General features: G+C 38.1%; 4 protein-coding genes and 1 pseudogene across 8 annotated transcripts; 3 read left to right on the top strand and 2 right to left on the bottom strand.

Moving 5' to 3' along the window:
* Positions 689–1,637, top strand: LOC104758701 (annotated as a pseudogene).
* Positions 4,850–8,761, top strand: LOC104758699 (mitogen-activated protein kinase 18-like). The gene is made up of 10 exons (XM_010481615.2): positions 4,850–5,239; positions 5,472–5,880; positions 5,978–6,105; positions 6,226–6,285; positions 6,639–6,788; positions 6,877–7,032; positions 7,152–7,363; positions 7,507–7,608; positions 7,838–8,013; positions 8,096–8,761. Exons 1-10 carry the CDS (start codon positions 5,216–5,218, stop codon positions 8,533–8,535), a joined length of 1,857 nt encoding a protein of 618 aa, XP_010479917.1. The 5' UTR covers positions 4,850–5,215; the 3' UTR covers positions 8,536–8,761.
* Positions 9,792–12,567, top strand: LOC104758697 (trifunctional UDP-glucose 4,6-dehydratase/UDP-4-keto-6-deoxy-D-glucose 3,5-epimerase/UDP-4-keto-L-rhamnose-reductase RHM2). Its single transcript, XM_010481609.2, has 3 exons — positions 9,792–10,001; positions 10,272–11,845; positions 11,922–12,567. The coding sequence occupies exons 2-3, from the start codon at positions 10,283–10,285 to the stop codon at positions 12,363–12,365; spliced, it is 2,007 nt and encodes a 668-aa protein (XP_010479911.1). The 5' UTR covers positions 9,792–10,001; positions 10,272–10,282; the 3' UTR covers positions 12,366–12,567.
* On the bottom strand, positions 12,513–15,441 carry LOC104758698 (E3 ubiquitin-protein ligase CCNB1IP1 homolog). 5 transcript variants are annotated; one of them, XM_010481610.2, is made up of 10 exons: positions 15,330–15,440; positions 15,147–15,231; positions 14,338–14,445; positions 14,173–14,245; positions 14,036–14,081; positions 13,899–13,929; positions 13,429–13,684; positions 13,161–13,330; positions 12,798–13,062; positions 12,513–12,714 (listed from the first exon to the last, which is right to left on the bottom strand). In XM_010481610.2, exons 3-10 carry the CDS (start codon positions 14,405–14,407, stop codon positions 12,708–12,710), a joined length of 918 nt encoding a protein of 305 aa, XP_010479912.1. In that variant the 5' UTR covers positions 14,408–14,445; positions 15,147–15,231; positions 15,330–15,440; the 3' UTR covers positions 12,513–12,707. The 5 variants fall into 5 exon arrangements, with proteins under 5 accessions (XP_010479912.1, XP_010479915.1, XP_010479913.1 ...); XM_010481613.2 differs by having other exon boundaries at positions 12,798–13,032; XM_010481611.2 differs by having other exon boundaries at positions 15,337–15,435.
* LOC104758696 (mechanosensitive ion channel protein 4-like) lies at positions 15,722–19,208 on the bottom strand. The gene is made up of 5 exons (XM_010481608.2): positions 17,234–19,208; positions 17,016–17,139; positions 16,635–16,928; positions 16,340–16,542; positions 15,722–16,252 (listed from the first exon to the last, which is right to left on the bottom strand). The coding sequence occupies exons 1-5, from the start codon at positions 18,961–18,963 to the stop codon at positions 15,949–15,951; spliced, it is 2,655 nt and encodes an 884-aa protein (XP_010479910.1). The 5' UTR covers positions 18,964–19,208; the 3' UTR covers positions 15,722–15,948.

Here is a 19,706-nt window from a genome sequence, read left to right as displayed (position 1 = left end):
CACATAATTAAAATTTTAATTTTAAATCGAAATGAATGAATTATGAAAGAAACTTATCTACAAACGGGACGTATTTTCGTCCGTCCTTCATAACACGTGGACGTGGCGGTGTGTAATAGGTTGTTGTCGTTTGGGTAGGGTGAACCGAAAAAAATCGTGGTCTCGAGTCATTTGTTTTCTCTCCGTCTCTCTTTCTTTACTCTCTCTCTCTCTCTCTCTCTTGACGGCGATTTGATTCTGAAGGCCGATCTCCTTGAAAATTGGCTGAAGCAAAGGCAAATCCAAAGGTCCTAGACTACTTGTCTCTCGAGACGCGCTCTGCGAAAAGCTTTCTCGATCGTAATCCAAAGGTACTAGGGCTTACAATTCTCCAATTCTATTGAAATATCTCTGTTTGAGCTTGTAGATGCAGATTTTTGGGTATCATTTTTCAATGATTTTTTGATGGTTTTCGTAGACGAAGTAGTTGTTTGGTTTAGTTCGAATTTTGAACTTCAATGGATTAAAGTCTTGATTTTTAGATTCTGGGTATGAGCTTATTAGATTTCTTAGTTGTTTATTTGATGTTTTAGAACATATAATTAAGTCTTGGATGAATTGATGGAGATATCAAGCTTAAAGATGTTTACTTTACTTAATTCGTTTTAGCATATAATTTTTTTTTTGGGGTGTCTTGTGTTTAAAAAAGGTTCTGTAATGAAGAAATCTCGAGAAAGTGGTTTCTTGTTCTGTGGTTTGTGTGGGACGATGGTGACAGAAATGCTAAATCTAGAGAATGCCCACTTTGCAAAACAACGAGAAATGCTAAAGGTATCCATGAAGTTTTCTATTATCAAATGCAAACAGTTTTTGTTTATTTGTTTCTTTGTCTCTTGGGTTAATTTTGTTATTTTTGCTTTTACTGTTTTCTGATATCATTGACAAGAACATAGCTTACACAGTTTCTGCTGAGGTATGTTTCTTTGTTGCATCGTATAATCTGTATGTTATTCATAAGCTGTGTTGTGTAAATTTGTTTCTATTTCACAGAGTTATGATGATTTCTATGCTCTTTATTTGTGTTAGTCCATTGTTATTAGGCTATGAACACGCACAACACACACACACACAATGAAAACAATCATTTCCTGCTATGTAGTTAGTTTCAGGCTTGAACATTTGGAGACTGTTTTTTTTGCAAGAACATTGTATCATGAACATTAGTATACAACTCATGCTCTTTGCTTATTACAGGATATCAGAAGAGAATTAGGAATATCTCTGTTTGGTAAAAAGACGCAGGAAGAAGCAGAGCTACCAAAGGTTTGTAATAAGATAACAGATCTTTTACACGTTTTTTTCTTTCTCAATCCATGGCTTGTGATGTTGATGGATGATTCGTCTCTTTGCAGATCAAAAAGGCTTGCGAGAAATGCCAGCACCCAGAGCTTGTATACACAACTAGACAAGTATGATACTCCAGCTTTTTTAATTCTGTGGTTTCAAGTTCTTGTCTTCTTTGATTCAACTTCAAAGAATTGTGTTCATGGGATATTTCTGGTTTTTGCAGACGAGATCAGCTGATGAAGGACAAACAACATCCTACATTTGCCCCAATTGTAGTCATAGATTCACAGAAGGTTGAGGTTATAATCATCTCTCCAGCATGTGATTCAGATTTCACGAGAGCATACCAGTTTTGTTTCTTACATCAATATTATCTATCAACTTTCATATCCATTGTGATCATTAGAACCTTATGTGTAGTTCCTTGCATTTATGTTACGATCTCATACATTCAACTTTGTAATTTTCTTATGTTTTTAATGTCAATGTTATATGTTTTATTTAAATTAAAACTTTAATATGTTTTTACTTATTAATTTAAATAATTAATTTTTAAAATTAAAATACTATTATTTTTTCCAGGAGACCAACTGTGAGGGAAACCAATGCTCATACCAAACTTAAGAAACTCTCAAAATAAGATTAATATATTTGAAGAACCAAAATTTGTCCTACACCAATGCACATGCTCTAAAGCCCAGTTCTCCTTTGTTTCCTATATTCTGATTGGTCGAGATATTTTGGAGAGAAAGAAAAATATTCATTTCTCTCATCCTTCTTTGAAATCGAGTCTATAATTCTCAGGAAGAAGCTAAACTGAACAAGGATTTGAACGGATCCGATGCTCAATACCATCGCGCTAAGGAAAGGATTGCTGCGAAAGACTCTTTCTCCGCGAAAAACTTCGGCGTCGAGAGTCGCAATCTTAAGCAAGTCGGTGATTTGGTTTCAATTTGGTGAAACGAGAGGATTTGGGAATTAGGGTTTGAAATTTGGATTGGATGATAATTTGGTTAAGTAGGATGATGCTTCTGTATCTGGAAACGAGATTATTTGGGGATTAGGGTTTTGATCTTTAGTTATCAATCAAAAAAATCGTAGCTAAGTAAGAATCATTGGTTTGAAACTGAATGTGGGTTAAGCGAAAACTATAGGATTATGTTATGTTGTGGAAAAATCTCAGCTTCTTTAGGTCATGATCTTCCCAGAGATAGTGATTAAAAATGTTTTAACTAAATAGTTGGTGTTTACTAGAATGTAAAGGCTTTGGTGCGTTTATTGATTGTTATGTAGTTAACTAGTTTGAGGATGTCCATGAAGCAGGTGTTCAGCCTCCTAACATCTCATATAGTGGATCAACAGTCAATGCATCAGCGGATACATCTCTTCCCAACAATCCTATGGGACAGATTCCTCGGTTACATTTCCCTTCGTGCAGTGACATATGTGACTACGAACTGGAGAAGTTGAACAAAGAGCAAGGGACCTTAAGGAAAAACTTTGAAGAAACGGTTAGTTTGTTGTTGTTTAGTTTATTCTCGGTAAAATCTAATCTTTATTCAGTTTTCTGTCTTCTCTGCTCACTGTCTTGTTGTTTGTAAACAGACATTAGAGTTGAAGGCTGAACTCGAGAGAAAGATGGCTGAAGCACGCAGTGAGTACGAGTGGAGCCTTTAGGAGTTTGATAGCCATGAACAGTCTCTTGGTGAACGCTTACAAGTGTTCACTTCCGCTCCCAACATCCAACGCAGCAGCAGCAAGCAGTACAAACGGACATGACTATGAATTCAGCTGCTCCTCCTTGACCCTTAGTCACAACAGCGGAAGCTCCAATTCCTTCAGGTCCTCCTTCGCATTTCCCGCGCTGCAATATGCCTCAACCNTGTTGTTTAGTTTATTTAGTTTATTCTCGGTAAAATCTAATCTTTATTCAATTTTCTGTCTTCTCTGCTCACTGTCTTGTTGTTTGTAAACAGACATTAGAGTTGAAGGCTGAACTCGAGAGAAAGATGGCTGAAGCATGCAGTGAGTACGAGTGGAGCCTTTAAGAGTTTGATTGCCATGAACAGTCTCTTGGCGAACGCTTACAAGTGTTCACGTCAAGTGAAGAGTGCAGCCACAGATACTGCAGCTGTTAGAGGTAATCTTTAAGAGTTAAGAAAAGTGAATATCGAAAAAGCGAATGAGCTAAACAATGACACTCACACTTTTTCCTTCTTTAGCAGCTAGGAGCTCCCAACATCCAACGCAGCAGCAGCAAGCAGTACAAACGGACATGACTATGAATTCAGCTGCTCCTTCTCGACCCTCAGTCACAACAGCGGAAGCTCCAATTCCTTCAGGTCCTCCTTTGCATTTACCGCGCTGCAATATGCCTCAACCGAGACCGATATCTCAGCAAGCAGTACAAACAAACACGAATATGAATTCAACTGCTCCTCCACAAGGCTCAACAACAACAACAAGAGTTGTATGTTTGTTTGTTTTTTTATATTTTATTTACAATGTTTTTTTGTTTCATAAAAATTTGGTATTGTATTTTGAATTTTAGTAAAAGTTTATAAGTTTGCAATTTAAATGTTATTTTAAAAGTTTTTATAATTGTAAAATGTTTAAAAATATTATATAATTAAATCTTATGATCTTAAACATGTTCTCCCAATAACTAACTTTTTAACAAAAGATCTTAACTACTGATATTACATTATTTTCACTATATCTTTATTCTAAGAACACCAAAATTAGTTTCCCTATTAATGATGCCCTTATGCATGCAGATTATATTTTTGTCATATTATGTAGTAGACTAAAGCCTGATCTAAATAGATTAGATAGGACCAGCTTTGCAACTCATTCACATGTTTGAATGCCATCTCAAATACAACAACAAAATCTTTATATACTTCTTTTTTTCTTCAAATTCAATCAAAGATCAGATAGTATAATATTAAACCTTTTTTTTGTGTGTGGATTGATTGCCCCCTCTTGTGATAAAACTTTTTATATGAACCACACAGACACTAATTTCGTTGGTCTTTTCAATAAATACAAACGCCAAACTGTGTGAAATTGACATATGCGAATATCATCAACTATACCTTTAGTTTCCACACGAATTACTTCCAGCAAAGACTATGACATTACCCAAATGTTGATTGCACTCTTTTTTTGACAGCCAACAATTTGTTGATAATATATATGTAGATTCATTCCTATCACGTGGAGGGTTAAATTGACCACTTGAGAAAAAGAGTGGCGACGATTAAAAATAAAAAAATAAGATAGGGGTCAAAATCGGAAACTAAAGAAACATAAAAAACGGTCCAAGTCGAGCAACAGGTGTCTTCTTTGCTCTTTAACCAATGTGAGTCATTTTCAAAAAAAGGTCGTCTCCACTCAAAATGAAAGTTTACCCTCAAAGTTGTCAAGTAATAACGAAACTGCCACTCATCTGGGATTTAGTCACACCCGTACGCAATAAAAGTACCCATTAGAATTAGTAATTATTTTAAGATTCAAATTTTTAGGAATACTCAAAACAAAAAAAAAAAATCTCAACTTTTTTTAAATTCTCTCTCTCTTCTTCTTTCTCTCTCGTCTCTTCTTCGTCTTCTACGATCGCTGCTGGATCTAGGTCTTCTTTGTCTTCTGTTCTGCTCTCTCGTCTTCTTCACAGACTGAGTTTTGATTAGAGTTCGTTCTGTTTTGAGACTTTTAGCAAATTAGGGTTTTTTTTCTTTTAACTTTTCGAAAAAGCCAATCGAGATTTTGATTTCTGGTATAAAAAATTTGCTATTTTCTTCGTTATTTCTGAGATTATATCGAAAGAGTTGAGTTTTCTATTTCCGTATTTTGTGTTTTTCGATTCAAGTTGATAAATTTGAAGACGATGCAACAAAATCAAGTGAAGAAGGTTACTCTCTTGCTCTCTCTCTCAATCATGCTTTGGTTTAAATATGAGAAATAGAGAATAAAGTCTTAATCTTTTTTTTCTTTCATAAATTACCAAAAAAGCTTTCCTTTTCCAATTGCAATAAGGTTTAGTTGCATGAGCACATAATAAAGTCTTTATCTTTCTATTTATTTGAGTTTGTGGATAAGCTTTACTGGATTCTTTATAAAGTTTTCTTTTGTTGATTCATCAGGGGACGAAAGAGATGGAGTTTTTCACAGAGTATGGTGATGCTAACAGGTATCGGATTCTTGAAGTTATTGGTAAAGGAAGCTATGGAGTTGTGTGTGCAGCGATTGATACACATACTGGAGAAAAAGTCGCTATCAAGAAGATTAATGATGTCTTTGAACATATCTCTGATGCGCTTCGGATTCTCCGTGAGGTGAAGCTTCTTAGGCTTCTACGGCATCCTGATATAGTGGAGATCAAAAGCATTATGCTGCCTCCTTCTAAGAGGGAGTTTAAAGACATTTATGTTGTGTTTGAGCTCATGGAATCAGATCTTCATCAAGTTATTAAAGCTAATGATGATTTGACTCGTGAACACCACCAGTTTTTCCTTTATCAGATGCTTCGTGCTTTGAAGTTTATGCATACAGGTGCAATTTGTTTTCGTTGTGTTGAAGACTTGAGATCCGCAGCTTTGTGTTTTTTAACTTGTCTGGTTGTACTTAACTGTTTGTTTACTGGGTGTAGCTAATGTTTATCATCGTGACCTTAAGCCAAAGAATATACTGGCAAATGCAAACTGCAAGTTGAAAGTTTGTGACTTTGGATTGGCTAGAGCATCGTTCAATGATACGCCTACAACAGTCTTTTGGACGGTTAGCAGCCTCATGGAAACTTTTTGACTTTTGTTTGCTAACTGTTAAACTTTGTCTTTGTTACTGTCCCCACTTTTGTGTGTTTGACCTTTCCTTTTGCTTCATTTAAACTGGATGCAGGACTATGTTGCCACAAGATGGTATAGAGCACCTGAGCTCTGTGGATCATTTTTTTCAAAGGTATGTGTTACTGTGGACTTGAAACACGTTTTTTTTTTATGCGCACTAGTTGTCTATGCTCTAGGTCTTATGTACAGAATAGTGTTTGTTGTAGAATATCTGCAGAATAGTGTTAAAAGAAATAGCTGATATTTGATGGTACTTGAATAAGTATAGAGTTGTGCCCCAGTGGGATATTAAAATAATTCTTGTTCAGGGATGACTTTGAACTCTCCCGGAAGTTGAAAATCTGTGAATCAGGTAACCTTGTATCAGGTTATGTTCATTGAGTGTTTTTGTTTTGCATATGCAACTTCATATTTTGGATTTTTTTTTTCCCCTCAGTCTGATTTACAGTTAATATTATTTTGCAGTATACTCCAGCTATCGACGTTTGGAGCATTGGCTGCATCTTTGCAGAGGTACTAACAGGGAAGCCATTGTTTCCGGGGAAAAGTGTTGTTCATCAGTTGGAGTTGATTACTGATCTTCTTGGCACACCAAAATCAGAAACAATCTCTGGAGTATGATTCCTTTGTCTGCTTCACATTCACTGGCAACATATATTTATATACTGAACTGTATAGCTAAAAATCTATATATCTGATACAGGTTCGAAATGATAAAGCTAGAAAATACTTGACCGAAATGAGGAAGAAAAATCCTGTCACCTTCTCGCAAAAATTCTCCAAAGCAGATCCTTCAGCACTTCGTCTTTTGCAGAGGCTGTTGGCTTTTGATCCAAAGGACCGACCCACTGCTGCAGAGGTCTCTGTTCTGTCATTGTCACTTTGTTGTTAGATACTTGTTTCTTTCGGAAGCTGCCTTGCTTCTTTTGTGTATCTTTGCTGACTTTGCTAGCTTTTCTGTTTCCGGAATTTGGATAGGCATTGGCTGATCCTTACTTCAAGGGTCTTTCTAAAGTTGAAAGAGAACCTTCAAGTCAGCCAATATCGAAGATGGAGTTTGAATTTGAGAGACGAAGACTGACGAAGGACGACATTAGAGAGTTAATATACAGAGAAATACTGGAATACCATCCTCAGTTGCTCAAGGACTACATGAGCGGCTCAGAGGGATCTAATTTTGTATATCCAAGGTTTTAATTTCTCCCTACCTTTTACTATTATTCGCCAAATGAAACATCCTTCTTTTCCTTCTCCCTTTGAATTTATGTTAAACCTTTTATTTATGTCGCCTGCTTCTAACTTTTCGTCCTTGTTTTGACTTTTTCTCTTGCAGTGCCATTGGACATCTTAGGCAGCAGTTCACTTACTTAGAGGAAAATAGTAGCAGAAATGGGCCGGTCATACCTCTCGATAGGAAACACGCATCACTTCCTCGGTAAGTTTTTTCATTCCATGCATGTCAACTGCGGAGAATATGAACAGTTTTTACTCTTCCTTCTGTTGCAGCATAGCATTTGTTAAGTATATGGTCCAAAGGCAAACTTTCATCTGTTCTCTACTCTTCTTATGGAAGTTGATGATTCTTTTTTGTTCTTCCTTATGTTGCGGCATAACATTTGTGAAGCATATGATTCTATTCTAATGGATATGATTGTTTAATACAGGTCTACCGTTCACTCAAGTGTAGTCCATTCTACCACTCAACCCAACGTGAGCGCAACAGAGAGTAGACGTGTTTCTTTTGAGCCTTCAGGAAATGTAGTTACTTCTGCAGGGCATCCATCAACTTCCACATATCCTACTAAATCTATTGGGCCTCCACCAAGAGTACCGCCGTCGGGTATAACCTCGCCCGCATTACTAAATATAATTTTCCAAAACTTCATAGACTTTTAACCAATTGGACTACTGTGTGTCATTAGGTAGACCAGGTCGTGTTGCAGAATCGTCTGTACCTTCTTATGAGAGTGGTAGGAACCTCAAAGAAGCTTATTTCAGAAGCGGGGTATCATCTCCACACTGCTACTTCCGGCCAAACACCATGACAAACCCGATGAACCGCAACGTAGAAGCTTCTTCTTTTCAGCCAAAACCACAAACTTCTGTTCCTCAGTTCAGTCCCACTGTACCGCCAGCTGCTACATCTAACCAAAGAGACGTTGAGATGATGAACCAGCCAAACCCTTATATCCAACAACAGCTCTCCAAGATAGATCAGTTAAGCAACAACAACAACACGCAGATGGCCCTTGATGCTAAGCTGTTGCAAGCACAATCGCAGTTTGGTCCAGCTGGAGCAGCAGCGGTTGCAGTAGCAGCACACCGGAACATAGGCACAATTAGTTACGGAGCAGCAACATAGACAACAATTACAGACAGATCTTTAACCACATCAGTTTCTCCACCAGGACCAGGTGATCCTGGTCTCTCTAGTTTTTTATGTAAGTATTATTCAGTCAGGCTCTGATTCAAAACTATGTTGCGGCAATGATATAATAAAGACTTTTTAGTTTTGTAACTCACGAGAACAAGATCGGCCTTGGATTTTTAGTCTGATTGCGGGTCAGTCCCGGTGATTGTTTCGGTTATCTTGTTGGCTCCGTAATCTTTGAATTTTCCATAAGCGTAGTTCACAGTAGAGAAGAAGATGGTGGTGATTATATACTTCTTAAACTTCTTAATCGGTCCCATTAGTTCTTCAACAATGAGGAATCTCTCTGATTATTTGAAAACCTGGTCTTTGATTTGGTTGATATAGACAAAATTGGGCCAAAGAATGTGGAAGTAAAAACAAAAATCGTTGGTCCTTAGATTGTTCTCCTCCGTAAACCACTCTTTTGCATAGTATAATTAGTCAGTTTTATTCAATGGTTCACAATGAGAGAAAGGACTATGTTTACCAACATTGCCCATTAAAGAAGAAAGGTCCATTAACTAATAATAATAATAACCAAACTCACTTTCTGATTTTTTATTTGTCCCCTTTAACAAGCATGTAAATGTAAATGTGCTCTATTAAATTTTTATTAACTTAAAAAGGAAGCAAATAAAATTATTTCGTTACGTGACGGTGACATTAAGCATCTGGCATTGAATGATCCGTTATGTTTTTAATCGCAGGTTTCTTTGTTTGGTTGAACTGATATTAAATCTCAGGTTGACATGTAGTTATCTTTTTAATCAAGTAATTAAATTTTTGAACTGACATATGTACGTTACATCACAAACATAAAACAAACTAGGGGCTATAATTAATTACCAAAATTAACCTTTTACATAAAAAAAACTTAAACAATTTATATGTTAATTTCTGTTAGGGAATATAATTTGCAAAATAATGCAAATTATATTTTTCTGGGTCAGGAAAAAAATCAAAATATATTTACTTGTCCAAATTTTAATTCCATTATCAATTGTTTGAATGTCTTATTTTGGTAGGAGAGCCAATAGAAGAATCACATTTATGTTGTAAAACAAAACAAAACAACAAAAAAAAAGGAAAAAGAAAAAAAGACATGAGTTTATTAATGTCGGACGCTAGTCTCACGTGAAATCCGTAATATCTAAAGACAAGTAAGGGTAAACTCGTACATACGCTCCTACGGTTCTCCGTAACTGTCTCACAATATAAGAGGCGCAGTGTTGAGAGACGCACCGTAGACCGTAGATTCCCTCTCTTCTGCTTCTTCTTCTTCTTCTTTCTCCTTCCTCTCTCTACTGTTTCTTGCGTTTGATCTTTTTTTCTTTTACTATCTCTGTCTCTCTATTATTCTCTTGGTGAAAGTTTTCTCTCTTGGGTCTATCTGCTTCTAACCTGAATTGTGTCTGGTACGTGAATTTGTATCTCTCTCTTTCCTGTTTCTGTAATGCTTTCTTAAGCTAAGTTTGTGAAATGTTGTACGTGAGTGACCATAATTGATCTGCTTGCCATGTCTGTTTATGATCCCATACGGAAATGTTGTTCGTTTTTGTTAGTCTAAGATCTGTTTTTGTTTGCTAAATTTGGATCTGGATCTGATTTCCTTTTTTACATTTGAATATTATGATGATCCGTTCTGAGTTTTTTCCCATATGATGATGCTGTGACGTGTTCTGCAGATTTTCAAAAGATGGGTGATACTACTACGTATACGCCAAAGAACATTCTCATCACTGGAGCTGCTGGATTCATTGCTTCTCATGTTGCCAACAGGTTAATCCGCAGCTATCCTGATTACAAGATCGTTGTCTTGGACAAGCTTGATTACTGTTCAGATCTGAAGAATCTCGATCCTTCCTTCTCTTCTCCAAACTTCAAGTTTGTGAAAGGAGATATCGCTAGTGATGATCTCGTTAACTACCTTCTCATCACTGAGAGCATCGATACCATTATGCATTTTGCTGCTCAAACCCATGTTGATAACTCTTTTGGTAATAGCTTTGAGTTTACCAAGAACAATATCTATGGTACTCATGTTCTTTTGGAAGCCTGTAAAGTTACAGGACAGATCAGGAGGTTCATCCATGTGAGTACCGATGAAGTCTATGGAGAAACCGATGAGGATGCTGCTGTAGGGAACCATGAAGCTTCTCAGCTGTTACCGACTAATCCATACTCAGCCACCAAGGCTGGTGCTGAGATGCTTGTGATGGCTTATGGTAGATCATATGGATTGCCTGTTATTACAACTCGTGGGAACAATGTTTATGGCCCTAACCAGTTTCCTGAAAAAATGATTCCAAAGTTCATGTTGTTGGCTATGAGTGGGAAGCCGCTTCCGATCCACGGAGATGGGTCTAATGTCAGGAGTTACTTATACTGCGAAGACGTTGCTGAGGCGTTTGAGGTTGTTCTTCACAAAGGAGAAATCGGCCACGTCTACAATATCGGGACAAAGAGAGAAAGGCGAGTGATCGATGTGGCCAGAGACATCTGCAAACTTTTCGGGAAAGACCCTGAGTCAAGCATTCAGTTTGTGGAGAACCGACCCTTTAATGATCAAAGGTACTTCCTTGATGACCAGAAGCTGAAGAAACTGGGATGGCAAGAGCGAACCGCTTGGGAAGACGGATTGAAGAAGACGATGGACTGGTACACTCAGAATCCTGAGTGGTGGGGTGACGTTTCTGGAGCTTTGCTTCCTCATCCAAGAATGCTTATGATGCCCGGTGGAAGACTTTCCGATGGCTCTAGTGAGAAGAAAGATGCGTCAAGCAATACGGTCCAGACATTTAGGGTTGTAACACCTAAGAGTGGTGGTTCTGGTGACAAAGCTTTCTTGAAGTTTTTGATTTATGGTAAGACTGGTTGGCTTGGTGGTCTTCTAGGGAAACTATGTGAGAAGCAAGAGATTACATATGAGTATGGAAAAGGACGTTTGGAGGATAGAGCTTCTCTCATTGCGGATATTCGTAGTATCAAACCTACTCATGTGTTCAATGCTGCTGGTTTAACTGGAAGACCTAATGTTGACTGGTGTGAATCTCACAAACCAGAGACCATTCGCGTAAATGTCGCTGGTACTTTGACTCTAGCTGATGTTTGCAGAGAGAATGATCTCTTGATGATGAACTTCGCCACGGGTTGCATATTTGAGTATGACGCTGCACATCCTGAGGGTTCTGGTATAGGTTTCAAGGAAGAAGACAAGCCGAACTTTTTTGGTTCTTTCTACTCGAAAACCAAAGCCATGGTAATATTGTTCACCTTATCAATATTCTCAATAGCCACAAGTGTCTTTGTTCATCATTGCTCTGTTTTTCCACCAGGTTGAGGAGCTGTTGAGAGAATATGACAATGTATGTACCTTGAGAGTCCGGATGCCAATCTCCTCAGACCTAAACAACCCAAGAAACTTCATCACGAAGATCTCGCGCTACAACAAAGTGGTGAACATCCCTAACAGCATGACCGTACTGGACGAGCTTCTCCCGATTTCAATCGAGATGGCGAAAAGAAACCTAAGGGGGATATGGAACTTCACCAACCCAGGGGTGGTGAGCCACAATGAGATACTGGAGATGTACAAGAATTACATCGAGCCAGGTTTTAAATGGTCCAACTTCACATTGGAAGAACAAGCAAAGGTCATTGTTGCTGCTCGAAGCAACAATGAAATGGATGGAGTAAAACTAAGCAAGGAGTTCCCAGAGATGCTATCCATTAAAGAGTCACTGATCAAATACGTCTTTGAACCAAACAAGAGGACCTGAGCCTTCAATGAACATCACACTCTTCGCCACAAGTGCTTACTTTTAAACTGTCTCTTTTTTTACTTTTTGCCTTTTCTTCCAACAGAAATATCTTTTTCTATTTTACTCATCGTCTTATGATCCTTGTAGGTAGTTTCACTATACTGATTCTACTAAAATATGATTTACCATTATTATTTATATAGACGAGAGTGTTTCTTTTTCTCAAATCCTACAATTATTTTCTCAGATTTTTTACTTATTAAGACAGACAGGTTATTATAAAAACGTAGTCACTTACTGGTTGTGGCTATTAGGGCATCCACCAAGGCAGTTTCAGAACACTTGAACTTGATCCTTAAGCTATAGCCTGCGAAGAGAAGCAACAACAAGTTGTTTTTAGAACAAACCCATGTACCTGATGTGAATTTGGTAAGGTTATAGTTTGCTTACGTGAACAGTTGAGGGCGAGAACGAGAGAGCTGAGAGCGTTTAATAGGGGAGAGAATAAGGTTTCGTAGAGTTGATTGGGGATTAGAATTGCCACCACCACCACCATATACAGGATGTCCTCCTCCTGCTCTTCTGTTTCCAAGATCGGATGGAATCGCGGGTGAGTCAGTGGAGATGTCGAACGGACCTGAGTTTGAACTGTTCTGTCTTGCTGGCCATATCTCATCTTTAGGCCCTGGTGTTGCAGGAGAGAAAAACGACCGGTCTGCACGAAATAAGTCAACTTGATATGGAGATATATAACCAAGACTCAGAATCATAAGATCACTAAGTTCAAGCACATATATAGTGTTGTTAATTAACCTTTGCGAATGGGCTCTCTGTTCTCCATCATGTTAACTGCTGGGTTTGAGAAAAAATCGGGTTCTTGGTGTCGGGGGTAGAAGTTGTTTGCTGGTTGGATGGCTGTACGTTTGACTGACTCATACTCACTTCTTAGCTGGTCATACATCTCATCAAGCTTCCTCTTCTGTCTGGTAATTAAAACACAATTAAGGTACCTTGTTATTACAGTGGAGTTTAATATAGGGAGCAGAACCAGGATAACAAATACGTATCTTAGGTTACTGACCTTGATTTCTCAGAGAACTTCTCTTGGAGCTCTTGCTTATCCTTGGTCAAGTTTTCTACCTCTTGCTCCATCATCTGACACCTCTTACCCATCTTCTGGTATGCTGTATGCACCTGCTCCATTTTCTCGCTAAACTTTGCTTGCATACCTTCACATTTCTGACGACACTGTGCGACAACTCTATTCATCGTGTACTGCATCTCTAAGTCCCTTTGGGCGATGTAAAACATTACACTTCGGTATGCACTCTTCATCACTAGATTCAGTTAAGAAAAACAGGAGGTCCTTGAACCTTAAACTGTTGTTTTATCAACTCATACAAACGCAAAAGGCACAGTCAGTTGATGGATAAAGTTGTAGCATTGAGTTTAGTATTCAAATACAGAGAGACATTTTTTCAATTGAAAAACAATATTGCAACTGACAAATTCTAATAAGAGTGAAATGGACTACATTTATGAAAAGGATACGTATTTGTGGAGAAATTCCAGCCATCGCCATCTGATAACACAGGTAAACAATGAGGAGATGTGAGATGGGAATATTGGAAACTGGAAAAGAAGAAAAGTTATAGTAACCTTGCATATATTCCAACTCAAACACTTACATTTATCCATTCTTCATTTGGATTGATATCCACAGGTTTCATAAGACTAAGATGAAAGATAAGGACAAACAGTCAAGTAGAATATAAGGCGACCAAGGTTAAACTGAAACTAGGCAAGTAGCTTAGGGAAGATTTACCTCTTGGAAAGTACTTGATCACAAATGGGACATGCCCCATCATTACTGAGAATCTTGCTGGCATCTTCAGTGCCTTTTCATAGTGTTAAGGTCATCTTATTCAAACTCACAAGTGTTGCTAAATAACACAAACAGGTACGCAAAAGAAAAGTGTAGATTGGATACATAATAGATGACCGCAGGTAGTGGAAATGGCCCTGCCCTCCAAATCCCTCCAGCACGCATTGCATCTCATGTCAACCTCTAATTTAAGTATCTCAAGCTGCTAAGCACCTGCAAATTAAAATTCATATCAAACGAGCTGAAGAATCATGCTCTAACTGAAACTTCCATTATCCATAGAACTAAATTCTTTGAATTCACCAATAAACTTCCATTTACAATATACAGAATTTGACTAAGCTACATTCATTCTAATTGGTGACGAATTGGTACAAAGCAATAAAAACGAGTTTCAAAACTTATAGTCAGCACTGTGATAATTTTGAGTTCAGGAAGACATATAAACGATTTTCAAAAACAGAAACCCTAGAAATTGGGGATAAACTGCACAGATTCCAGAGATGAGCAAAAAAAATCATCGCGAAGTAGAGATTACGGGGCGGATTTTGAAGATTCGCAGACTTTTTGACTTGCATAAGAACTGAAATCAGGGATTCGACAACACAGATGAACTCAACGTAACAGATTCCGACTAATCTATGGGAGTTTTCTACAAAATCGGAGACANCAGTCAGTTGATGGATAAAGTTGTAGCATTGAGTTTAGTATTCAAATACAGAGAGACATTTTTTCAATTGAAAAACAATATTGCAACTGACAAATTCTAATAAGAGTGAAATGGACTACATTTATGANCTGATTTCAACGATTTGAGATTGACACAAACCTCGAAATTGGAAAAAAAATCTTAAGTCTACAAACGAAATCGTAGCAGCAATGTGAAAATCTAAGAAGCAATTGAAGAAGCTAACCTTCGATTTTGATAGAGCGATAAAGAGAACGCGTCGCACAGGAACAATAAATTGACGGCGATTAAGCTCACCGATCTGACGTAATCTGAAGAAGATCATCAAAAAACAAGTCAAGGATCTCAAAACTAGAGAATCGAAGAAGACGAAAGATGAAAATACGAGAGAAAACACAAGGATCGTAACCTCTCACTCTCTCGATTTCAATGGCGGCGCGAGAAACGAAGATTTCAAATTTCCAGAACTAATGAGCAGTAGTAGAAACTAGAAAATGATGACTTCAGTGTTCAGATAATCACAAACGACGTCGCGTTTTGCTAAAGGTTATGTTATGACTTATGACAAAACGACGCTGTAGTATTGAAACTTTAAAACTTTTAAGGACTATATATGAAACGACGTCACTCTGTTCAAGGTTATGTTTTATCATGTATCGACCAAACGACGTCGCTCTCTAAAAGCTTATGCATATGGCCAAACGACGCCGCTTTCACGTTTACTAGCCTTAAGTTCAGACTCTTCCACTAAGTTTCATTGATCTTATCAGACGAGACAAAACAGCATAATACAGAATCAAAAATTCAAATGCCGTAAGCTTTTATTTCATGGTGACTATAACACTACTCAAAACACAGATATACACAACAACAACAACAAAAAAAATCTCCTCTTTCACATTGTAAATGAAGAATCCTCAAGTCCTTAAAAACAATAAAAAGGGAAAGAGAAGCAAGAAGGAAGAAAGAATCTTTCTTGACACTCAATACAAAATACAAACACCAAAACTCAAAATTTTTCCAAATCTTCAAACACCGCGTTGTTGTTGATTCCAGCTCGGAGGCATGCGATCAGAAGTGATGGGAGTAGCAGCAGGAAGACTTTTGACGTTAATGTTAATAGGATATAACCGGTATTCGATATCCAATTCTCTACATAATCTACCAATCTCTTCAAGTAACTGACCCCTCCTCACATATCTCTCTCCCATATCTTGATGATTCATCTTATGTGTTGGCCACATTGCGATCTTTATAGTGTTCAATCCAATCATATCTCTGAACACAATCATCGGCGATGGATACCAATGATCCTTCTTGTTATCCACATAGCTGCATTAACACAAACACGAAAATATTTATATCAGGAAACGTTTTATCAAAGTTTATGATTAAGGGTTTAGGGTTTTAGCTTCTAACCTGAGTATCCTCTGTTTTAGGGCTGTTGTCTTTTCAGGTGGAGTTGCTATATGGACAAAGAACTCAATGGCATCTTGCATATCGGGACTGCGGTAATAGTTAGCGATAGGTTTTGTGCCGAGAAGACTGTTTGGATATACAATCTTCTGATTATCAAATCGAAGAAAGACAGTAGTCAAAATGTTCATCTCTTCCACAATCAACTATACATACAAAAAAAAAAACAGAGGATTAGCTCTTTCTTTGAAGTATTTTGAGTTGCCTAAATGCAGAAACAGAGTTTTATGGAACATACCTGGACACCGTCTATTTCACACCTGTCACCGACATCAAATGGATGCATAACGAAGACGAAGATGACAGCTTCAAAGATGGTTTTACATGAGTTTCCAAACACAAAGACTACAAGAAGAAGCTGAGAGCTAATGACAAGCAAGAACTTGGTTGTAGCGATTCCAAGAATGAGAAGCCAGATGATTAAAATCACAATGCCGACTAAAACATCGATGATTCGATGAAGCCTGTTCACTGCTGTTTTTGTATCGTTTAAAGTTAAAGCTAGTGCTCTTCGTTCTCTAAAGGCATTAACCTAAAGAAACATATAAGAATTGACTTTAGCATCATTTTCATACGTAAGAAAGCTTTTGATATATTTGAAGTTAAAACCAACACTTACCACCCAATTCTTCAGACAAGATTTGCTGATTTTGTGACTTTCAGAAGCTCCTTCAAAGAGACTCATTGCTCTTTCAGACTCATCTTCAGACAGAAAACGCATAAAGTCTTCTATATATATGTACCTAAGACCGGAAAAAAAAAATCCACTGTTATTAATCTTGATCTTAACAAACATCAAATCAAAGTTGTTCACAAGGTCACAATGTATATATATACCTGGATCCAGGCTCAGCAACGTTCTGAAAGATCTTCCTCGCTGCAAGTTTTGCTTCGAACTCGCTTCTGATCTGTGTGGCTTTATCATCTTCGTGAGTCGTTGTGTCTTGTATCTGTTCATCCAAAGTAGAAAGAGTTCCTTTTCTTATAACATTCATCAGTCTCTTCATTTTCCAAGCCGATACGTTTTTAGTGTTCATCCTCTGTAAATGATCGATCCTTATCCCTTCGTCCTCTCCTTCTTTCTTAGAACCAGACCGCGATAGCACCGGACTTTTCCCCACTCTGCTCGGACTCTTCTGCATCCTTCCGCTTCCAATGGTCACATGTGGTGAAGAAGAAACCGTCTTTGGACCTAGAGGAGATAGCTTTCGTCCAACTATCTCCAAGGTCTTTACATCGTTTGCTACTTTCTCCTCTTCTATATGAAGCTCAACTCGAGGAGGTCCCGAGAGAGTCTCAATCACATATTGAGTAAACAAGGATTCTTGAATCCGATCGAAGTAAGTACTCATATGGAAAGAGGAAGCAAGAACTTTAACGAGTAAAGTCTTTATGAGCCAGAAAATAACACCAACGAGTAAACAGATTAACACTTTAGTCACATACTTGAGCACTGTGCTTCGCATCTCTCTTTCGACTTTCTTGTCGAACAAGAAATGCCACGCGATCAACACAAGCCCTAGCCAGAGACAGTTCTGTACCGGCTTTCGAATCCCGTAAACGAAATACAAAACTTTTTTTCTCCAAAGGAAATTGCTTTCGACGAAGTAGACGAATAGCTTCACAAACCAACTCGAAACCAATCTCCCACATATCAACACAAGAATCATCACGTCCCATTTCCATAGAGCTAGGTCCCAAAGTGTCTTGCCGCGCAAGTAAGGCATCACTAGGCTACAAACCAAAGCAGCAATGATCAGAATCAGAAAAATCCACTCGATGATAACCCAAACACAAATCTTCTCCTTCCTAAAACCTTCCGGTAGATCCTCCTCCGAAAACGGATCGTCCTCTTCTTCCAAATCCATGGCTCCTCCCTGGTTAGGAGTTCCCGGTTTAGTGTTTCTCCCACTAAAACCGGGTTTTAAATTCGCGGACTTTGGAGTCCGACCAGAAACCATCTCCGGGTACGTCGGAGTCGAAGGATCCATCAATCTAGATCTCGTCTTCGTCTTCATCAAAGTCTTGGTCCTCATCGTCGATCTGTTCGAGCTACACTTGACAACCTCTGATTCATCTAATCTGTTTTCATCTTCGTCGCTACTATCACTATCTTTAACAGACGGAGAAAGCGTGACCCTGTTCTGCCTCCGTCTAATCGCATCAACGGTTCCGTTATTCGCCGTCGCCGTTACCGGTGACGCAGAACCGGAAACCGTCGGTACACGTGCGGGAGAAATCGTGTTGCTCTGAAGCTCAGGCATGTTAGCTTCCATGTCGAGAGAGATTTCATCGCCGGAAGCTTTTTGCTTGTTGAGGAATTGATTGATGAGCTTCGACGGTGGATCTGGCTCCTCTGGAGGAGGTTTGTCACTACTCCGCCGCCTGAAATCAAAGCTTCCGTCGTCTTCTTGACCTCCCGGTTGTGGTTTAGTACTGTTCTTCTTATCATCATCATGCCAGAAGTTAATGCTTGACTCTCTCCAAAACTTTTCGGGATCACCATTGTCTTCACCGTCGATCTTTACAACAAACTCTCGCCGTTGATCAGTCGAATCAACGGCCATGTTTGAAAAAGAACCAAAACTTTCTCTGGTCTTGTAGTATTAAAAAGTTTTAAAGAGATAGAAAGAGGAAAAAGAAAAGTTGATTCTTGATTTCTACAATGTAATGAAGGATATTTAAATGTTTTTGATTAGGTTTTGTTTTAATTGATAATGTTGAAGCATGTGAGATTGTGATGATCTTGCCTGAGGCTAAAAGACAATGTTTCAGCCTAGATAAGAAAAAGATTACTATTTTATTTGGTATTGGTATGGGAATAAGACGAACATGGAGTAATGGACCAGGTGATATTTATTATCATTTTTCTTTTTTCCGCTTCCGAGCCATTAAAAAACAGTTCACGACTGCGTTACGTACCTACTCAGACCGATACAGAGACTCGTGTCTTGCGCTCACTAGCAAATTGCGGGAAAATAAATAAAAAAGTAGACAATTAAAAGTCAAAAGTAACACAAAACGGTGTTGGAACTTGGAAGCTAATCTAGAATTTTTAAATTGTTGAAAGAAAAAAAAAATGGGGGCCATGTTCAGTGTCCAAAAACGAAGCAGTTGAACAAGTAATAAAAATTGTTTTGTAATAACCATTAGAAGTAAATAAATAAACCTATCGGAATTTGGTGAAACTAGCTTACGTGGTGAGATCTCACGGCGCAGAGGTGATAAATGAATTACATTAATGGTATATGAGTCAGCCACGTGGTTGGCTAAGGTTTGGTCTGCTTCATAGTTTTTAATTTTGTATATT

Source organism: Camelina sativa, chromosome 17 (assembly GCF_000633955.1).
Source record: "Camelina sativa cultivar DH55 chromosome 17, Cs, whole genome shotgun sequence".
In the NCBI taxonomy this organism is placed as follows: Eukaryota; Viridiplantae; Streptophyta; class Magnoliopsida; order Brassicales; family Brassicaceae; genus Camelina; species Camelina sativa.
This window is presented reverse-complemented; position numbering and strand designations above follow the sequence as displayed.